The 21,847-nt window shown below is 41.2% G+C and overlaps 1 protein-coding gene across 1 annotated transcript in view; it reads left to right on the top strand.

Annotated features, from left to right (window-relative positions):
- The window catches only part of EFCAB5 (EF-hand calcium binding domain 5), a 136,523-nt gene that overhangs the window by 113,117 nt on the left and 1,559 nt on the right, over positions 1-21,847 (top strand). Inside the window, exons 19-23 of the mRNA XM_036768146.1 lie at positions 1,957-2,060; positions 7,825-8,078; positions 8,389-8,672; positions 8,755-8,851; positions 17,192-17,333. Coding sequence (XP_036624041.1) covers positions 1,957-2,060; positions 7,825-8,078; positions 8,389-8,672; positions 8,755-8,851; positions 17,192-17,333 — 881 coding nt within the window. The remainder of the gene's footprint in view (positions 1-1,956; positions 2,061-7,824; positions 8,079-8,388; positions 8,673-8,754; positions 8,852-17,191; positions 17,334-21,847) is intronic.

Genomic DNA, 21,847 nt, shown 5'->3' with positions numbered 1-21,847 from the left:
ATTAGATTTTTTCAAAGTTTCCTGCCAGATCCCAATTTGTGATTGTATCTGCAACATAGCCAAGATAATTCAGAACATAACCAACAATCAGGAAGTAAGCAAAAAAGCCCTCTGGGCACACAAAATAAATGGCACTGAGTCCAAGACCTAAAGGTTTGTGTAGTTTATACATAGGAGTAACCCCACAAGCCCTTACTATGAAACTATACTTGGGCTAGATAGCTTTCTAACAAACTTGATTATCTAGTTTTTCAATCCATAGCAGTTCAAAAGCAGCAAATTAGAGAGCTGGGAGCTTCTGGAAATGGTATCAGCACCTAAGTGCTGTCCAAGGTCTAGCTTAGTCAAGAAGTCAGGAGTAGCTGTCCAGTGCTGGAATCTCCAATGGCTTCATGTAGAGGTCACATATTTCTCTTGGTAGCTGCAGGCCATTAGCTTTGTCCTTCTAGTAGGCTTGCACATCTGCTTCCAGTGATCAGTGAGGAATTCAAGTAACTATGCTAACCAATTTCTAAGCTTTCTGGGAAGGCTACTTTTTTTCAAAATTTTCGTTTTTTGCTGATATCTTTTGTTGATTCCCCCTTGTAGAATGGAAGCTCTTTGAGGACAGGGACTAGATGTCTCACTTTTGTTTGTGTATCATCAGCACTGAGTTTACATTCTACAAGGAGGAAACAACGTATTCAAAAAAATTATACAATATATGTATAAGGCATGCATTGACTTTGGGAAGGACACTAACAACTGAGGGAATCAGGAAAGGCTTCTTGGCTTCACTTCCTGAGTTATGTTTGGATATGAAATATCTCTTATCTCTAGTTTCTCTCCATTCTCTCTAGACAAAAGTGTTTCAGGATCAATTATTAATCATTTTTTCCTTCCTCTTCTCTTTTTCTTTTGGACCAGACCTGTGATTTCAATAGTAGAGGGAACTCCCAGTGTGGAAATTTCCATTGCCAATGAAAATGAACCAAAGTGGTATAATGGAAAGAAGGCCAGCTTTGGGAGTCAGAGGGCTTTAGTTTTAAATCCTGGCTCTGCCTCTTTCTAACTGTGGGGTCTTGGGCAAGGCAGATAACCTTTATGGGCCTCAGTTTCCCCATGTACAAAATGAGAGAGTTAGACTAGATCACTGGTGTCAAACTCAAATAGAAATAGAGGCCACTGAAACATCTGTAAAGATCCTTGCAGGTGCGTGTGAGCTTAGAAAACCACATATTAACATTTGCTATGTTTTATTGTATTTTATTTATTTTGTTAAATATTTCCCAAGAACATTTTGATCTAGTCTGGGCCACACTGGGTAGTGTTGGGGGCTGCATGGGGCCCTTTGGTTTAGTGTTGGACATCTCAGAACTAGATGGTTTCTAAGTTCCCTTCTAGCTCTAAGGCTGATTGTAAGAATTCATAGTTTTTGAGAATTGCCTGGGACACCTAAGAGGGTTAAGTGACTTTCCAGTTGTTACTTACGCAGCCAATATGTGTGGAACCCAGGTCATCCTGACTCCTAGACAGGCTTTCACTATGCCACAGAGCAATAGACCACATGGGTTCAAACACAAATGGCACATCAGGGACATAATCCTCCCAATGGTGAGGGAGAAGGAAGAAGACTTGACCTGAGATTTCCTTGGTTAAGGAACTCCAAAGTGAAACTCCTTCCACCAATGCAGGGCAGCACCTCAACGGCTAATATTCTTAGAGAGTTGTCTAGAAGCTTGAGAGATTGATTAGCTCAGTCACAGTGCCAGCATGTATCAGAGGTGGGGCCTGAACCCAGGTCTTCCTGGCTTCAAAGCAAGCCCTCTAGCCACTAAGCCATACTGCCTTTCTTTAATCTTCCCCACACCCCTTCCATGCCTTTCCTAGGTGGAGGTTAATCAGAAGAGTATGTGGTCACACACAGGGAACTAATTTTAGCTACACTGAAATCTCTTTTCCCTTTCTCCTCCCAAGGATTCAGATTACATTCTGCGAAAAATTATGTACTTAGACAATAAAAGACGTATGGAAATCTTCTCCTCTCCTGCCATCCTCCACAGAAAGGAGAATCTATTCAGGTATGTAGGTGAGAATCCCATGGCTCCAAATGGTTATTAGAACATTAAGAACACTTCATGATAGGAAGCCAACTTCTCAATGATGCTTTGGAGGACCAACTCTACTGGCTGGATCAAGGTGTGGGTGGATAGACTCTTCTATCTCATTCATCCCCAAACAGCCAGAAGGTGGCACCTGCCACCCATTGCAAGTAAAGGAGCAACCAAAGAAACCTTCCTAAGAGTCTTTTCCTGAGATTTTCTTGACTGAGTAGAAATCCAATTAAAAGCTAGTCTGACTACAGGAGCCATTAACTCCATTCACTTAACAGAATGGATCTGCTAATTAATGTAGGTGCCTTCTGAACACATGTTCTCATATTGAGTGTTTGGGTCAAGAGAAGGGGAGGCTATTTATTGACTCTAACAGACCTTGAAATTGCTTTGGAATACGGGGAGGCATCAATTAGATATGGACCCCTGCAAACCATTTCTATAGAGAACCAGCTATCTTTAGTAATAGCATGGGTATGGATTAGTGATATCATTAGCATCAGGAAGTCCAGGAGGAGGGGGCTTCCTCTACCAATACAAATCAGAAGATCTTTTGCAATTTAGAGCCTTAGGGAATAACTGCCTGGGGCACCAAATGGTTAAGCGACTTGTCCAGGGTCACACAGCCCAATGTGCCTCAGAGGAAGGAATTTATGGGGGGAGGGGAAGAAAGAAGAAATAGAAAAATATAAGCTAACAGCAAGGTCCTCTAAACAAGGGCAACTTAATGAATCTTGGCACCACTGATCAAAACCAAGCAGTCAGAAAAGGATATTGGTTTTGGGAGAAAGAGGAGACGCTTAGTTTGGGGCATGTTGAGTCTGATATGCTACTGCGACATCTAAGTAGAGATGGCCTATTGGCAGTTTGGCATGTGGACAGAACATTTGGAAAAAAGATCTGTGTAGCAATCTGGGTAGAAATGCAGCATGGGATGCTGAAAAGAGCAGTAACCTTAGAATCAGAGGACCTGGATTCGAATCCCAAATCTCTGTCACCCACTCTTGTGTGCCCACCTTTGGGCAGCTCACTTACCTTTTCTTGCTCTCAGTTTTCTCATCTGTAAAATGGAGTATTTATTGCCTCTAAGATCCTTTCCAGCTCCAAATCTAGGGCCCTGTGGTCCTAGAAAGTTTCTGAAGCAATGGAGTGAATGAAATCACTCCAAGGAAAAAAGGAGAAAAGAGGGCTGAAGAACAGCATGGACTCAGCAAAAAGAACTGAATTGATGAAGGAGAGACAAGTAGTTAGAAAAGTCAGAGGAAATCAACTCCTAAGCATTTATTAAGCACCAACTAGATGCCAAATACTGAGCCAGGCACTGGGGACGGGAAGAAAAATGTGGGACGGTCCTTGCTTTCAGGCAGGTTCTGTTCTATTTCTAATTTTATAATAATAAATAAAAACTTTAAATTTAACAAATACCAGATAAAATGAGTGTTTCTATATGTACTGTAGAACAGAAGGAGGGATTCATATATGAAAATATAATTCTGCCTATGTAGAGCTTGTTTTTCTTATTAAGCAGGTAATACATTTAGCGAAGGACTTTCAAAGCTGTCTTGATTGTCTGCGATCCCTTCTGGCCTTGCTTCTCTTTTTTTCTTCTTCCTTGTTTAGGACCCTTGTTCCTAGTCTCTCTCTTTGCTCCATTTCCCTTCATGTTCTATTTTCCAGATGTGGAAATAGAAATTCAGAGAGGCTGACCTACCTGAGGTGACACAGGTTACATGCTTATACTCTAGGAAAACTATGAGTGTGCAGCATCTCAGAAGCCAAGGGAGAGGGGAGGGCACTTAGAAGGAGGAGGAGGAGGAGGGGCAACAGTATTGTGAGCAAGGGCTAAGAGGATGAGGGCCCAAAAAAGTCAGGTTCAGGGAGCCTGGTTGCAGTAGATGGAGGCAGAAAACAGATTTCGAGGGAGTGAATGGTGAGGAAATTGGGTGTAGACAGAACCTTCCCGGTCCTTTATTTAGGGAAAAGTTCATATTTGTTGATGTTTTTCAAGCTTACATAATAATACAAATAATAAATTTATGTATATATATATATATACATATACATACTTATTATATTATTATGCACATCTAAATGTGTATGTATATATGTGTATATATGTATTTGGGAAGTCTCATTTTGTGTGTGTGTGTGTGTGTGTGTGTGTGTGTATAAACACATACACACACACACACACACACACACACACACACACAATGAGAATTCCCAAATTCTTTCTGAGATTTTGGCAGTGAAAGGGAGGGACTGTTACAGAAGGAACAAATGACCTATTTAGTGTTGCTGTGGATTAGCATTAATATTACTACGGACCCACAGACCTTCCAGTTCCATGTTGAAGCACGCAGGTTGCCTTTGTTCAAATATGTTTATTTCCTCCGAAGCCCCTTTCTGAATGATTATTTTATTACTACTGGAGTTGTTGTTATAAACCCAAGAAGTACACTCCAAGGTCATGCAAGGGGCTACCATCTTGATATAGACATATGCATGTAAGAGAAACCAATTATCAGTCAGCCAACAAGTATTTATTAAGCACTTACCATATGTTGTCAGAGCAGCTAGGTGGCGCAGGAGATAGTCCTGGACCTGAAGTCAGCAAAACTCATCTTTCTGAGTTCAAATCTGGCCCCAGATACTTATTAACTGTGTCACCTTGGGCAGGTCACTTCACCCTGTTTGCCTCAAGTTCTTCATCTTTAAAATGAGCTGGGGAGGGAAATGGCAAACGATTCCAGCATCTCTGCCAAGACAACTCCATATGGGGTCACAAAGAGGAGGTCACCACTGACGCAAAGCAACAACAAAGTGCTACATTTTGGAGAAGCAAAGAAAGGCAAAAACAGTCTCTGCCCTCAAGGAGCTCCCATTCTAAGGAAGGTTGGCTGTTGTCCTTTGTTCTTGAAGAGGGGCAAGATGACATCAGTATGCTAGAGTCAAGTTTCAGTGTGTTGGACTGTGGCTGATCAGGCCAATATGAACTTAGAATGCTCTACCACAGGTCGGGCACAAATAGTCTGTGTGAACATTTGGGATGGATGCTCTAAATTGGCGCATCCTGTGTTTCCTTTGAGCTGTCTCAATTCTGCTTTGCTCATAAAGCACAGCACCTTCTCTGATGTGGTCATGCCATGCTAAGCGGTCCTGTGCTAGTGTCTCCCATGTCACACAGTCAATTCCAAAGTTCGTGAGAGAGACCTTGAGAGTGTCCTTGTACCACTTCTTCTGACCACCGTGTGAACACTTGCCCTGTGTGAGTTCTAATGGAGGTGATAACATGTAAACAACAAAGTATTAACTGGATGTATAGTGAATAGAAGGTAGGTAATCTCAGAGGGGAAGGCACTTTCAGCTGAAGGGGATTGGAAAAGACCTTATTTAAGCTGAGACATGAAGGAAGCCAGGGCAACAAGAAGTGAAGGTAAATAGTTTACCTATCAGATCTATGGGAAAGGGAAGAATTCATGGACTCAACAAGAGATAGAGAGCATTACAAAATGCAAAATGGATAATTTTGATTGTGTTAAACTGAAAAGTTTTGGTATAAACAAAGCCAATGCAACAAAGATTAGGAAGGAAGCAGAAAATTGGGAGAAAAGCTTTACAACCAATGTCTTTGATAAAGGCCTTGTATCTAAAATATACAGGGAACTGAGCCAAATTTATAGGAATAAAAGCCATTCCCCAACTGAGAAATGGTCAAAGGATATGAACAGGCAGTTTTCAGAGGAAGAAATTAAAGATATCTATGGACATATGAAAAAATGTTCTAAATCACTATTGATTAGAGAAATGCAAATCAAAACAACTCTTAAGTACCACATCTCTCCTGTCAGATTGTCTAACATGACAAAACAGGAAAATGATAAATGCTGGAGAGGATGTGGGAAAATTGGAACATTAATACACTGTTGGTGGAGTTGTGAATAGATCCAGCCATTTTGGAGAGCAATTTGGAACTATGCCCAAAGGGCTATAAAAGTGTGCATACCCTTTGACCCAGCAATACCACTCTTAGGGCTATATCCCAAAGAGATCACACAAGTGGGAAAGAGACTTGTATGTACAAAAATATTTATAGCAGCTCTTTTTGTGGTGGCAAAGAATTGGAAATCAAGGGGATGCCCATCAATTGGGGAATGGCTAAACAAATTGTGGTATGTGACTGTAATGGAATATTATTGTGCTATGAGAGATGAGGAGCAGACGGACTTCATTACGACCTGGAAAGACCTACATGATATGATGCTGAGTGAGGGGAGCAGAACCAGAACATTGTATACAACCAGAGACATACTGATTCTGTGATGTCTAACTTTGATAGACTTAGCTCTCCTCAGCAATACAAGGCTCAAAGATGGCTCCAAAGGACTCATGATGGAAAGAGCTAGCTATATCCAGAGAAAGAACTGCGGAGTCTGAAGGCAGATTGAGGCACACTATTTGCTCCCTTTTTTCTCTTCTTTTTTGGTTCTGCTTCTTCTCTCTCATGATTCATTCCATTGGTCATAATTCTTCTTTGCAACTTGACTATTGTGTAAACGTATTGTGTAAGTAAGTTTAATGTGAAGGTTTATGTAGAATCTATATAGGACTGCATGTTGTCTTGGGGGAATGGGGAGGGGAGGAAAGGGAAGAAAATTTGAAACTCAAGAACATGTAGAACTAAGTGTTGTAAACTAAAAATAAAAAATCTAATAAAAAAAGAGGTGAAGGTGAAAAGAGAGGGTATTCTAGGCATGGGGGACAGGCAGAGAGTCAAAAGGCCTGGAGATGGGACATGGAGTGCTGTGTGGGAGCAGCTACCATGAGAAATTTAAAATGTATTTAGTTGTTTTAAACCAAGCTATTTATAACAAAGATTCATCATGTCATATAGAACCCTCTCACTTCTTTATTTAAGGAAATGTTCATGCTTGTTGATGTTTTTCAAGTTCATATAATAACAAGAATAAGCCAATTTAAGTATATGAGAACTCCCAAATTCTTGTAAGTTTTGTTAATAGCTTTCATTTTTATAACGCAGTGATATCTTCTTTTTAAGAAAGAAAACCAGTGACACAAAACCAAATGACACAGTGACTGCATCTGACTGTATATAGAAGGGAGGAAATACACATTTATTAAGCCCCTACTCTGTGCCAGGCACTGCATATATAGCATTATACACCTGTAGTCTCCTACTCCTCTACCAAAAGATGGATGTGCTTCCTTATAGGAGCTACAAAATTCTTTATACTCTTTGACCTGGTGATCAGACTACTATGACTATACTGTAAGGATTTTATTGAAAGGACAAAAAGTCCTCTTGGTATAAAAATATTCCTGGCATTATTATTCATCACAACAGAAAAATATAAATAGCCCATGTATCCAGTCTTTGGATAGCTTAGCACACTAAGGCATAAAAATATATGCCATATAAGATAATGGGATGGATAGAAGACCCACCTTAAAATCATGAAGACCCAGGTTTAGATCTTACCTTTGGACAGAGAGAACATGTGTGTCCATATCTATGTCTATGCCTTTCAATGAAGATGCAGAGAAGCAGTGTCTCTCATGCCTCGGATGTACTCAACATCTTATCACTGTTGGACTGAGGCTTTGTAAGGGAAGTCTAGTGCCTCTGGCGTAGTATGTGACTGGTCTAGTAGATGGCTGTCAATAGGATGAGGTGGTATTACACTCTTCTCTCTACTTGCTTCTGTTTCAGAGACTATATCTTCAGAAGCACAGATACCTCTGAGGTTATTTTCACCTATGCCCTTGGGACCCATCACATAATTGTTCCAATTCGAGACACAAAGGGCCAGGCACTGGGGTTGCTTGATTTCAGCACTGCACAGCGGAAGATGTTGCCAATTCAGGAGTACAAAGATCTACAGAAAATGTTGAAGATAGTCCAAAAAGCCTGCAATGAAATACTAGGCGAATGCTCAGGAGAAATCCAGAAAAAACATATCCTAGGTAGGTATGGCATTTGAAGAGATGCTCTAGGGTTCTAGACCCAAGGGTTCTGCAGGAATCAGACATAGAAGAATCCAAGATCCCAGCTCACCACTTACTGATGTTGGGCGCTTTACTTCCTTATGCAGGGGTGACTAGATGACCCCTAAGATGTCTTCCTGATCTAAATCTATGAACTTTTTTTTTCCTTGAAAGAGAAAATTCCAAGTATGATATGCCCAGGAACCCCAGATTCAAGAAAGGTTGCATGTGTCCCCGAGCAGGACTGTGTCATGGAACATCAATGAGAGATGTCTTCTTCTGATTGCAGAGATGGAGCACAAAGGAGAAGTACAAAGGGCTGGGATCCTCTTCTTCCGCATCATGCTGAAAGAGGTCCAGGGGCGGATCCGAGAGCTCAATCCTCAGGCCTTTAAAGATCTGAAACATTATTATGATCAATTTTTGTCTATGACACATGCCTCACCATCCTTCGAAAAGAGTCACCACAGGCCTTCTACCTTGGTCCATGACCTCATAAAAGCAACAGTGTTGATCCTGCATCCGGAGTGGGAGAATACAGAGACTGTTGAGGTCTGGGATCAATGTAAAGAGGTGAGCCTCTAGAGCCATCAACTTTGTGGTAGTAGACTGATAGTGTCTGGCCATCTCTCATCTCTCTGCTCTCTGTTTGCAGCACATCACCAGTGAATTGATTGAGATGCTTTGCTTCTTTGATCCCACTGCAGAAAATGTCAAAGTCCATCCAGATCTCATTTCTAAATATATCAGAGGTAAATAACCTTCACTCTCTTTCTGAACCTTTAGTAACAGCAATACAACCCAATTGCAATTCAGGGACTTGGGTTGGAATTGGGCAAGAAGGGAAGGGCAGCCAGGTGGCATAGAGTTGTGCATAGAGTGTCAAGTCTGGAGTCAGGAAGACTTCCTGAGTTCAAATCTGGTCTCAGACACTTACTAGCTGTGTGGTCCTGGGCAAGTCACTTAACCCAAACTGCCTCAGTTTTCTCATATATAAAATGAGCTGGAGAAGGAAATGGCAAAGCACTCCAATATCTCTGCCAAGAAAACCCCAAATGGGGTCACAGAGAGTCAGACAGGACTAAATGATTGAACAACTGATGAGACTGAGACAACAAAAATGATTGAGAGGGTTGGGGCGGGGTGGGGGATGAATCTTTGTAGCAAATATCCCTGATGAAAGCCTGATAGGCAAGATACATAGGGAACTAACATAAATATGTAAGACCAAGAGTCATTTCCTAGTAGAAAATAGTCAAAGGATATGAAAAAACATCTCAAAAGAGCTACAGACTATACATAATCCTATGGAAGAATGCTCCAGATCAGTAAGAGTAAGGGAAATGCAGATTAAAGTACCCCCAGAAAATTGGCAAGGTTGAGAAAAGACAGGGATAAGAATAAGGCAATATAATTCAGCTCAACTAGCGTTTCTTTGTACAGTATATTTATTCCCACCTCCTGCAAGAAGCCTTCCCGCTTCCCCCTACCGCTGCCACGTCACTTCTCTCTGAGATTATTGCCAATTTCCTTGTCTATATCTCATGTGTCCATAGCTGTTTGTATGTTGTCTTCCCGTTAGAATGTAAACTCCTTGAGAGGAAGAGCTGTATTTGTCTCTTTGTATCTCCGGCACTTAGCACAGTGCCTTGAATGAACAAAGTAAACTAGAATGCTTGTTGACTGACTGATTTGACCAAATGCTGTGCTGGGTGCTGGAGATACCAAAAACAAACAAACAAACCTCCCCTCCAAAACAAAGATTCCCCCCAAGTCCCCATCCCACCCCCTACAGAGCTTATGTCTTATTCAGGAGAAACAACATGTACACAGATAAGGAGAATCAAGTTATGTGCAAAACAAATATTAAATGATTTTAGTGGGTTGAGTGGGATTGAGCACTAACACCTCAGGGAGATGAGGAAAGGCCTCTCATAGGAGATGATACCAGCTGAGTCCTGAAGGGTTCCAGGAATTCTGTGGGACAGACGTGAGAAAGGGGAGCATCTCTGGCATGAGGGACCCCCTGGGTAAAGAATGGAGACAGAACATTGTATACAGCAATAACCATGTGAAAGCTTGCTCCAGTATGAGCGAGCTTGTATGGCTGGAAGGGAAAGGATCTGAAGGGGAGTCACATGGAATCCTCCTAGAAAGAAGAGATGAAGCCATGTTGTGAAGGGCTATCCTCTGACCATGGCGGGATGAGGATTGGAGGCAAAATCTGGTCTGGGTTTGGGGTCAGGGAGCTATAGGGAAGAGACCCCATCTTGACTGTGAGAGGAGAGAGGCCAAACCCAGAGATGTTTTGGTCCAAGGTGAAATACTCCACCCTATCCCTCCCTAGGTGGCTCCTTTAAAATACAAGAAGTTAGTTGGTGAAAACCAAAAACCAAACCCTGCAGTTTTTCATATCATCCACTTCTTGAGGAGAAGAGAGTCTGTTCTATATGACCTCAGCCTTAGCTCCAAGTGTGGGTGGTGTGGTCGATGCTGCAAACTCTGTCAGCGTCCACAAACTCCTAGCTGGAGAAGCTTAGATGTAACTGAGTCCGACACTCTCATCTCTGATGAGGAAGCTGAAACCTAAGGAATTGAAGCCAGGTGTTCAAGGCCTCATAAGCAGTAGAGGCAGAGCTGAGATTCCAACCCAGTTTTGTGCTGTATCCTGCTGCTCAATAAAAATTAGTTAATTACTGAATACATTCATACATTTGAGTAAAATCTGAATGCCCTGTAAGCTCATAGAGTCTGTTGCTGGAAGGGGGTGGTGGGGCATGGCTTAGAGACCATCCAGGCTAGCACTTCACTTTAAAATTGAGGAAACTAAGACCTAGAGATGGGAAATTGCTTTCCCCAAGGACCTATTGTGAGCTGAGAACTAGAGAGAGTCCAGGTCTCCTGATCCCTGGGCTAGCAGCCTTTTTGCTAGACCATGCTTCCTCTAAGATTACTCAAAAGTCTAGTACAATCTGGCTTCACAGGTAACTTTCTGATAGAAATATGATGATAAGCATTCTCTCCCTCTCTCTTTCTCTCTCTCTCTCTCTCTCTCTCTCTCTCTCTCTCTCTCTCTCTCTCGTCTCCCTGTCTCAACTACGCTGTAAGTGTTGTAATCACTCATGGACTGGTTCCACCACTCATTATGGCAGCTTTTACCTGCTCCTTTTCTGACTTGGGCTTGTTTACCCCTCCTCCAGAAGTCTGGTAGCATCCTGCTTCCCAGAGCTCACCATAATGGTGCTAAAATTAATGTATATACCTGATCAACTTGTCCCTACTATAGATCAGAATCCCTGAGCTTGAGCCATCTACCAGAGTCAGCCTCCTTGGTAGCTAGAACTATTGGTGTGTGCTACAACTGGCATTCTGATTGGTGAATCTGGGACATCTACAATTCCAGCAAGAAGTTGAAAATGATTCGTTTGTTCTCTGTCCTTTCTAAGGGAATGGGACAAGTCACTTCTCAGTGGCTTTCCATTTAAATACTATTTACTTAAAGACTAGGACACCAAGTTAGTTGTTTTACCAAAGACCATTTAAGCATCAAAGTCCAACCAACCAATTAACAGGCATTAATTAAGCACTTACTTTGTACCATAAACTGTTCGGTCCTAAGGATACAAAGATAAAAATGAAACAGTCCCAGCCCTCAATGAGCTTACATTCTAATGGCATTAAAATTGTCCAAAAATTCATTGATAGGTACTTATCAAGGCACAGAGACATGTTAATAACTAGTTTATCATATGCTCAGAGCATAGACTCACAGTATAGAGAAACCAATGGGCCTTGAGCAGCTGTTTCAGCAAATTCATATAGGTTTTAGTTACATCAGGTTATAGTTTGTAGTTACACAGAATTTTACAAAAGGTAGAAGAGGAAGGCACAGACTTACACATCAAAGAACAGATAGCAGAAGGGGAAGATCTATATCAGGTAAAATAATGAACTAGTTAGTAAGCACTGGGGAAGAAGCTGGAATACACAGACTAGCCACCAACACCTAAACTATAGCTGGTTACTTGACATTTTCATCTTAACAAGGTAAAAAAACTGAATGTTTAAGTTAGTTGAGTGACTGGCTATCTTAAGGAAATGGTGTCAATCAAGCCAAACCAGAAGAATTCTCCTATCGAGGGAGACATATACATACATATGTATGAAATATAGGACAGGAACTAGATGTATGATTTCACTGATATAGAGAACTTCCATGTGAGAAAACTCCCTCTACCAATGCAGGCCAGCATGGTTCTTTGTAATTTATAGTCTCTAAGAGTTGCCTAGAGACTTGAGACCTTAAGCATACTGTATAAGGCAGGGCTTGTATTTATTCAGATGTTCCTGGCTTCAAAGTCAGCCATCTATACTTCCTCTCTTTGTACCTGTGTGCATAAAATATATACCAAATAAATACAAGTGCCTCCTAGTCTCACCCATTAATAACTAGCAGCTGTTGTGTAAAATCAGTCATCCAAACCAGCCATCACTTTTGTTGAGGACAGGTTTTTAATGACTAGAAACCCCAAGTGTTTGTAATCCTGATTGCTTCCTGCAGCAAAGGCAAGGATCATTCCTGTTGACTTTGACTTTTGAAGTTTACCGACAAGAGGCTATTGAATCAAGAGAAACAAATACTGTTTCGCTTGTGTAGAGAACATCACTGCTCTTAGACCTTCTTCTTCTGGACTATTTTAAAGTCCACTGATACGGCAGAGTTTTCTACTTTCCTTTTAAGTCTTTATTTTGAGGCTATCTGGTCACACACATTTTCCAGTTCAATGGGAATACGAAAATCTTTTAATAAGCATTATTCATCTCATTAGTATTTGTTTTTGCATAAAATTAATGAATTTATTTGATAAGAAAAAAACTACATGGACTTCAATTCAGTCCTGATTTGAGTCAAAGCTAGATAGCATGAGGAAAAATCAATATAACCAGCTGATTTTGCCCTGGAATCATATCTGCTTGGGACAAGCTGGTGATGCCCTACTTCCGAGTACCCAGAGTTCACCCTGGGCTAGGTTTCCACCCTCTCCCTCACCCCATAATTAACCTTAGGTTTTTCACTTTGGAGATTTGAGGAGTCTTTTTCATTTTGTTCTATCTATATCAACTAGATTTAATACCCCAGCTATTAAATTTGGCTAGCCTAGACAGCTAAGCATGCCTCCCTCTTCTCAGCAGAGAGGGGGTGGTCCATTGCTGTGGAATGAAGCATAGATTGTCCAACTTGGTCTAGGTGTTGATTTGTTTTGCTTAACTCTACTTTGTTTAAAAGAAAAGTTCTTTGGGGGTCACTGATTATTTTTTTTAAAGAATCAATGAAACATTTTATTTTCCAGTTTTTCTTTTTTTATTTAGTATTTTATTTTTCTCCAGTTACATGTAAAAACAATTTTTAACATCCATTTTTAAAACTTTCGAGTTCCAAATTCTCTCCCTTCCTCCCTCCTCACCCCTCTCATTGAGAAGGCAAGCAATTTGATATAGGTTATACATGTGCAGTCATGTAAAACATTTCCATAATAGTCATGTTGTGAAAGAAAACATAGACCCCCCCCCCAAAAAAAAAACTGAAGGAAAATGAAGTTTAAAAGTATGCTTCAATCTGTATTCAGACACTATCAGTTCTTTCTCTGGGGATGGATAGCTTTTTCATCATAAGTCCTTTCAAGTTGTGTTGGACTGTTGGATTGCTGAGAATAGCTAAGTCATTCACAGCTGTTCATCTTACAACATTGCTGTTACTTTGTACACAGAACATTTCACTTTACATCAGCCCATGCAAGTCTTTCCAGGTTTTTCCGAGAGCATCCTGCTCATCTCAATGAAACATTTTAAAAGAAGAAACCTTACTTAGTCTAGTTTAGTACAGAAGTGAGGGTTTCTCATAAATGGACTTTTAATTGAACAGTTCCTATTACAACCTGATGTATTTCTAAAAGAGTGATTTCTAAGTAGGAAGGGGAAGGGAGTCATCAGAAAGTGTTGTAGTCAAAAAGGGGGGGGGGCATCAATGAAACGTCTTTAAAAATAGACTTTTAATTTAAAATCTCCAATATAGCCCTGTGTGCTCCTGGAAAGTGACTGCCTTGTGTAATTAAAATTTGCATCAAACTAGAAACAAAAAGTCTTTATTGAGTGGCTAGAAGGTGCCTGGCACTCTGCTAAGCTCGGGGGATACAAGTACAAAGAACAATGCCTACTCTCAAGGAGTTTATATTCTAATGAGGGAGACAAGAAATGCATATAAAATATATGCAGAATAAATGTAAACTTAACAAATACACATTTTATGTACATGTACACAAAGTAATTAAATGCCAGGTAGTCTAAAAGGGAGGCGGGGCAGTAGCAGCTGGGGAATGGGAAAGTCTTCAGGTAGGAGATGGTGCTTGAATAGAGTCATAGAGGAAGGGAGAGACCTTCAGGCAGAGGTAATGAGGGAGTGCACACAAGCTACAGGGGATGGCCCCGGCAAAGGCACAAAGATGGGAGAATGCAGCTTTGTGAGTGAGTAATAGAGAAAAGGACAGCTTGGCTGGATCACAGAATACTAGAAGAGCGATGTAGGACAGTTTTATTTTAGAGGCTGACAAAATAAAGTCAAAAGCTGTGGATAGCAGCATGTCTCTAGAAGTTCTTCTGGGAATGAGTTTGATTCAAAATCTTCATGGAAGTAAAAGCAAACTGAGCAGTGTGGTAAGGAAACAAATAAAAACATCTCATGCATTTAAAAGAGTGTGACTAGAGCCAACAGGTCACTGGGAAATGGCCCTGCCTTCTGGTCACTGGCCCTCAGTCTGAAGCCACATGAAAAGAACCCACTGGGCTCTTGTATCTCTCCCCTTTGATTTGCCACTTGGGCCCTAAAGAGGCCCCAGGAGCAGAAAGGAAAGCTATTGGCTGCTTCATTACCGAAGCCATTGGTGCAGCTGGTTGTTCACACACCCAGCTGTGGTCTGAAAGAGTCTGGAGCATCGGAAATAAGAAATGGGACCTTGGGGGGAGGAAAACTTTGTTCACCTCCTCCCACTGAACTGCTAGGGAGATAGCAGGGGAGCTTAATAACAAATGCACACTGGGACTGCCTTCATTCCAATGGTCAGAGAGGACCCCTGCCCTCACACCGTACCTCCTAGGCTTCAGGGGAACACAGCTGGTAAAAAGAAGCCAAGGAGGGCAAAGGAAAAGTAGTAGGTACTAATGAGGCCTGACTGTCTTAGATAGCTAGTACTGGCTTCTTGAAGTGTCTCAGAAAGAGGAATTGCTTAGTTTCACTGATTCCTATCACTTCATGACTTTTTTTTTTATTTTTAGACCAAACTTATGATTTCATTGACATAGGGAACTCCCTTTGCCAGTGCAGATGGGCGCCTCTTCTGAGTTGCCTGGTGGCACTGAGAGGTTCAGGATCTTATCTAAGTGTCACATACCAGGACACGTCAGAGGCAGACAAACCCATTTTCCTAACCTTAAGGCCAGCTCTCTATCCATTACACCAAGCTGCTTCTCCACTGAGTAGCTTGGTAGCATGTGATAGAGAAGACCTAGGAAAATGGGCTAACCAATAGTATTAACTTTGTAAAAGCATGAGAGAGTACCAGAAGAGAAGGGATGTGGAATACATGGCCCTATTTCACTCTCAGGTGTTGAACTGGGGGAGTGGACCCAACTAGCTAGAAGGAGTGCAATGAAGTGAGGAAAATCTAAGTTTTAAATCTGGCTGGGAGCTCATAGGACTGTAGCATCTGGTTTTGGTTTTTGATCCATTCCCTAAATGGGAATGGAAAGGAGTGAGAAAAATGTACCTTTGTGGATGAAGAATATTGGGGGGAAAACCCCCCTGTTGGGGTTGAGTTCTTATGGAAGTCAAATATAAACCCAAAACATCTGAGGTCATTCTGGGGAAATGAACCCACTCTGTTTGTTCCTGTCCCCACTTGTTGTCGTGTGTGTGTGTGTGTGTGTGTGTGTGTGTGTGTGTGTCTATGTTCAAAGAGAGAAAGAAACTAAGGATAACTGGGGTATTTCTTTATGTGTTTTTCACATTTTGTACCTGTGCCCCCCCACCCTTGTGGGGATATTCCATACAGAGTATCATTAAAGACATACCAAGGCCAAATGTAGGTCAAGATATCTTTTCCCTTTCATTTATCAGAAGATAATGGACAACTTTTTTTTTCTCTAGCAGTCATTCTAGTATATGTCCAGATTCAACTGTTGCTGAGATACAACCTAGAAGTCTAATAGAATTTTAAAAAAATAAATATTTTTATCAATGCTTTAAAAAATAGCATTCCCAGTGACTTGCTCATACATTCATCCTCTCCATCCCCCCAAAACCTTCCCTTATAATAAAGAAGTATAGTTAAGCAAAGCAAACCGACCCATTGGCCTTCTCTGACAAGGCCTATCTCATTCTGCATCTATTGTCTCCCACTCTCTGTCATGAAGAGGAATTTATGTTCCATTGTCAGTCTTCTAAAATCAAGTTTGATGACTGAATTGATCAGAATTCTGATAAAGACATAGAATTTCAAATGCCTGATTCAGTGGTAACCGTAACTTTATAACTTATGACTAGCTTCTTACTTAATAGCTGCATCAGAAGATAATTTCAGTCAATCAATCAATCAACATGGTGTACTAAAGTGTTTATGAAGGGCCAAGTACTGTGCTAGCCACTCGAGGACACAAATAAGAAATGAAAACCATCCCTTCCCTCAAAGAGCTTATATTCAAATGGGAGAGACAACACCTTAGAGAATTAGAAGGAAGGTAACTTTAGGGGCAGAGGCACCATGCTGGGGGCAGGGGTGGGGAAGGGATGCCTGGGAAAGGCCCCCTGCAGAAGCTGTCATTTTAACTGAGTCTCGAAGGGAGCCAGGAATTCTAAAAGGTAGAAGTACTGGTCACCTAGATAATAAAGGTAAGTAAAGCTTTATAATGATTTTATTTTTAAACTACTGCAGCTTTAATCTGTGATCCATCTATCCAGTAAGGGAGAAACAAGGACAAAGGATTTCAACAACCCTGAAACAGTCACCTCTGAGTAGGCCTTTTGGTTTGTTTTTGTGCAGGGCATTCCCGAAAAATCGTGTGGGTCCAGCAATCCGTTGCCATCGAATACTTGTACCACTGGGCACTTACCTGTCTGTGTCTGATTGAGCTGAAACACGAACTGGAGAACAAATACACCCCTCCTCTGCCCCCAGGGAAGAGGTCACATCATAGATTGTGGGTCAGATTTTAGTAGACCAATCTTGAGTGGGATGGTAGAATAGTTAAGGTTCTTTTTCGCCATGTTCAGCTTTATTTGTTAGCTGTTATTTTCATTTAGAAAGAAGTGCTTCTAGACAAATGTTTCATTTTAAAACCACATCAGAAAAAAGTCTTGGCCCCGGAAAGATCAAACCTATAAAGCCAAATATCTCAGAAGTCTGGCCTTTCTAACTCCTAGAGGGTAGCAGCATTGATAGCTCAATGATTTTTGTTTCATTTTTATCATGGAACATAGGCTGAAAGGGAAAGACAAGGCTTAGGACTGAAAAGCCTATGACTCTAAAACAGAATAATATATTGCCTGTTAGAAGAACTAGTGTGGATCACTTTTAATCCCCTTAGCCATTGGAAAGTCATTTTACCCAGAAAGCCTTCTGGAAAGAGCATCTTTGTCTCTTACTCATGGGAAAGAGTCAACACCTTTGTTGCAGAGGGCCCTGCCTACCTCAAGAATGGCAGAAAGACTTTTACTTGTTTCAAGCTTGTGATTACAGCAAACTTTGCTGCTTGGCGGTGAGATTCCATCTTTGTAATAATGTATCTGATGGCAGAGTCCATTTTTTAATAAAATTTTGGGAAATTAAAAGTTCTTTTTCTTTATTCAGTTGACAAAGTGTGATATCTTCCAAATACTTTGTAATTTGAGATTGGAGGTTCCTTTTTAACCTTTTCTGATAAGATGGCAGTGTTATTACCAGGCCTGATCTCAATGGATTATCTGATGCCTGGCTTAACCCAGAGGCCTATTTCATATTTGGGAGAAAGCATCTCAGGTCATTCGCCACAACGTTTCTAGGAACAATGTTCTTAAAGATATTAAACTGATAGCCACAAGCCAGATCGCTTTGGAACATGCTTATGAAGAGTACTTACTCCAAGAATACAAATTACTTTTTGTGCAGTCTGGAGGGGAAGAAGTAATGGAGGGCTACATTTTGTACTTGGGAAGAGTGGAGCATGACAGAGTGGATAGAGAGCTGACCTCACAGCCAGGAAGAGCTGGGTCCCACTTCCACTGGTAATACTTACTGGTTGCATGGTCCTGAGCAAGGCAGCTGGCAAGTCCTCTAACATTGTAAGTGGAAGTGCCCACCTGCATTGATAGAGGGAATTTGCTCTTCTAGGCCTTTCCTGTACCAATGAAATCCCACGCCCAGTCCCTATACCAACTTGGGAAAGATGTAGCATTACTATCCCAGCTGGATGCTTCTCAGCTGACTCACCTGGGTGAGAGCAGTAGAAAAAAAGTGTTTGTTCATCTGAGTCTCCTGGAGGGCCATTTCTAAAATGAGCAAATTGGATTAACGAGATATGGTAGTAGTATTCACAATTGCCAGTGAAGATAATTCATTTGGATATGTAGACAAGAAGTTACTTCAGAGGCCCAGACATGGGTAATTGACCTAAAACTATTTTTGAACAAACTGGAGTCTGCTAATTATGATCCCCTAAAATTAAGACCAGAACATTGTGTTATGGATATTCTAAATCATTTCCATGCACCCCCCCCCCAAAGTTCCCAATCCAACCCATCCTTGATCCTTCTCAAAGAAATTTGTCTCCCACTTTACTCAGAAAAATGAGGGTTCTCCAGTGCAAAGTTCCTCATTTTTCCTCTTCTTTCCTTTGACATATCTCAATCTCTTCCTATCTTTTCTTTTCCATTTATCTCAGGAAGGGATATTGGACTCAAATCTAGAGGACCTGGGTTTGAGTCTTGGTCAAATCCCCTAACTCCTCTGATAAACTGAGGAGTGTCCAGAGGAAGGCAAATAGTATGTTGAGGCGCCTCAAGACCATACCATATAAGGACCAGTTGAAGGAGCAAGCCTAAGATGTAGAAGAGAAAACTTGGGGAAGGGGAGGGGATAATAGCTATTTCCAAGTATTTGTGACCCAGGATTCAAAACAGTACTCTGGACAGTGAAAACTACCACCTCCCTTGTCTTGGGCACTATTCCTTTCAATACAGCAAAAAAACTGCATTAGCTTTCCTTTTTTAAATTTACTTTTGTTCTAAACTATACAAATAACTCCCAAAATGGGCATTTATATATATACGGTAGAACAGAAAAAGAGGCTTGTACGTAAAACTGCAGGTCTCTCCTGAATGTTTTTTTTTAATGTACATAATAAATTCAACCTGTAGCTTTCAAAGCTTTCCTGCTTGTCTGCGTTTCTTTCTAGCCTTCTATTTTCTACATGGAAAAAAAAAACCTCAATGACGCTTTTCCTTCCTTCCCTTTCTTATTTTCTTCCTTTCTTTCACCCTATCCTTAGCCCCCTCCCCCTCCCATTCTACTCTACTTCCCGGTGTAAAAGAAAAGAAAAGAAAGCTCTTGTAACAACAAGTTACATTAGCATTTTGGCTGCCATGTCATACTGTTAACTTCTATTGCCTCTGCAGTCCAAGAAAACCCACAGATCTTTTTCAGACAAATAGGTATCTAGTCACACTTCTACCATCTTGTACTTGTATGTTAAATTCCTATTAAATTTCATCTTCCTACATTTATTAACTCAATGTTCAAGACTGTTGAGATATTTTAAAAAATTCTGTCATCCAGCGTGTTAGCTCACTTCCAATTTTGGGTCATCTATAAAACTGATCAGCATGTCAACTATACCTTTACCCAAGTTACTGATTTAAAAAATAAAGCACAATTTTTAAAAAATATGTTACTATAGGAGTTCAGGGAAAGAATGATCATTTTAAGGTGGGGCATTAGAGAAGGTTTCATGGAAGAGCTAGCAGAGACAACATGAGGTAGTGGATAGAAAGCTGGCCTTGAAACCAGGAAGATCTGTATGATGTACAATGTCTACCATGCTGTAGACAACTCTCAAAGACTACAGGTTGCAGAAAAGACGGCGGCCTGCATTGGTAGAGAAAGTCACCTCACCTAACCTCATACCAATAAAATCACAGGTCCAATCCCTATTTGTTAGAAGATCATCAGGATTTCAGTAGGGAGGGTTGGGGTGGGGAGAGACCATTTCTCTTAGTACCAGCCTCCTCAGTTCCCATGATTTCCATCTCTACTTTAGTAACTCACAGGAGTGGTCAAACCTAAAATATCTCTGCCTCCAAGACCCGAATGCTAAAAACCCTCTATGTGGTTCATTCATTAAACAAAACATTTTTTAAGCACCCACCTACTGGGTATAATGGACTGCGGCCCGAGAATGCAACGTTTCAATAAGAAACAGTTCCTGCCCTCATGGATCTTATGTACTGGTAGGAGAATAAGATATTAATGCAGAAAGCTACAGTACACGGTATTATACGACAAGTGCATTAGAAAAGTGAACAAAGTTTTATGAGATGTGTGGGAGGAAAGGTACTTATCAAAAATAACACCTGAATTGGGCTTTAAAGAATGGATAGGAATCCTAGAGTTAAAGAAGGAGGTAGGATATTCTAGATACAGGGAGGGTCATGAGTGAAGACATGGAATAATGTTCAAGGGTAGGAGTGGGCAGGGAAAGATAGCACAATTTTATAATACAGAGTGAGAAGAGGGGGAGTAATATGAACTAAGAATGAAAATATGAGTATCAGGCAAAAAGGTGTTTGAACAATTCTCAGTAAAAAGAAGTCACTGAAGATTTGTGAGCAGAAAAGTCTCATGGGTAGATCTGAGAACAAAGCTCCTTCTGGCCACCGTTTGAAAGATGGACTGTTGGGGATGGGGTGCATCGACGGTAGGGGGAAAAGGGAAGGTAAAAGTAAAGGCTTGAAGACAAGTTGGGAGATTACTGCAATAGTTTAGATGGGTGGTGATGGAGTCTAGTACTGGGGGGGGGGGGGCGCGGTAATAAGAATAGGGTGGTAACTGACTAGATTGTAGATTTAAAGCCGCAAGGGACCTGTAGGTCCTCTTGTGCAACCTCCTCACTTTACAGATGAGAAAACTGAGTCCTAGTAAAGTTACAGTGACTTGACAAAGGTAGGAAGTGGCTAAGCCAGGATCCCACAAGTCTTCTGACTAAAAGCCTGTGAAGGAGGGAAAGGGTCCAAGATAATACCAATGTTAAAAGCAGGAGAGATTGGGTGAATGGTGATGCCATTGAAAGAAATAGTGAAGTCAAAAGGAGGAATAGATCATAGGACCAAAGATCTGGAGCTGGGATAGACCTTAAAAGCCTTTTGGACTGACCCCCTTATTTAGTCAATGAGGAGAAAGATCATAAGCTTGACTCTGTACAGCTTGAGTTGGACATGCCAGCGGACATGTGGTTGGAGATTGCTTCAAGCAGTTGGAAATGTGGCCTTGCCTCTCAAAAAAGCCTTAAAAACGGAACTTGGGACATTAAGCGATTTGGGAGGGAGGGAGATCACAAAGGGTGACAGTGTAGAGAAAAGAGAGGAGGCCAAGGGCAGATCCTTGGGGAGCACCCAAATTGAGGGGGTGGAATAAGGACAAAGAGCCAACAAAGGAGATGATCAGAGG

The sequence above is a fragment of the Trichosurus vulpecula genome, chromosome 7 (genome assembly GCF_011100635.1).
Source record: "Trichosurus vulpecula isolate mTriVul1 chromosome 7, mTriVul1.pri, whole genome shotgun sequence".
NCBI classification, from domain to species: domain Eukaryota; kingdom Metazoa; phylum Chordata; class Mammalia; order Diprotodontia; family Phalangeridae; genus Trichosurus; species Trichosurus vulpecula.
This window is presented reverse-complemented; position numbering and strand designations above follow the sequence as displayed.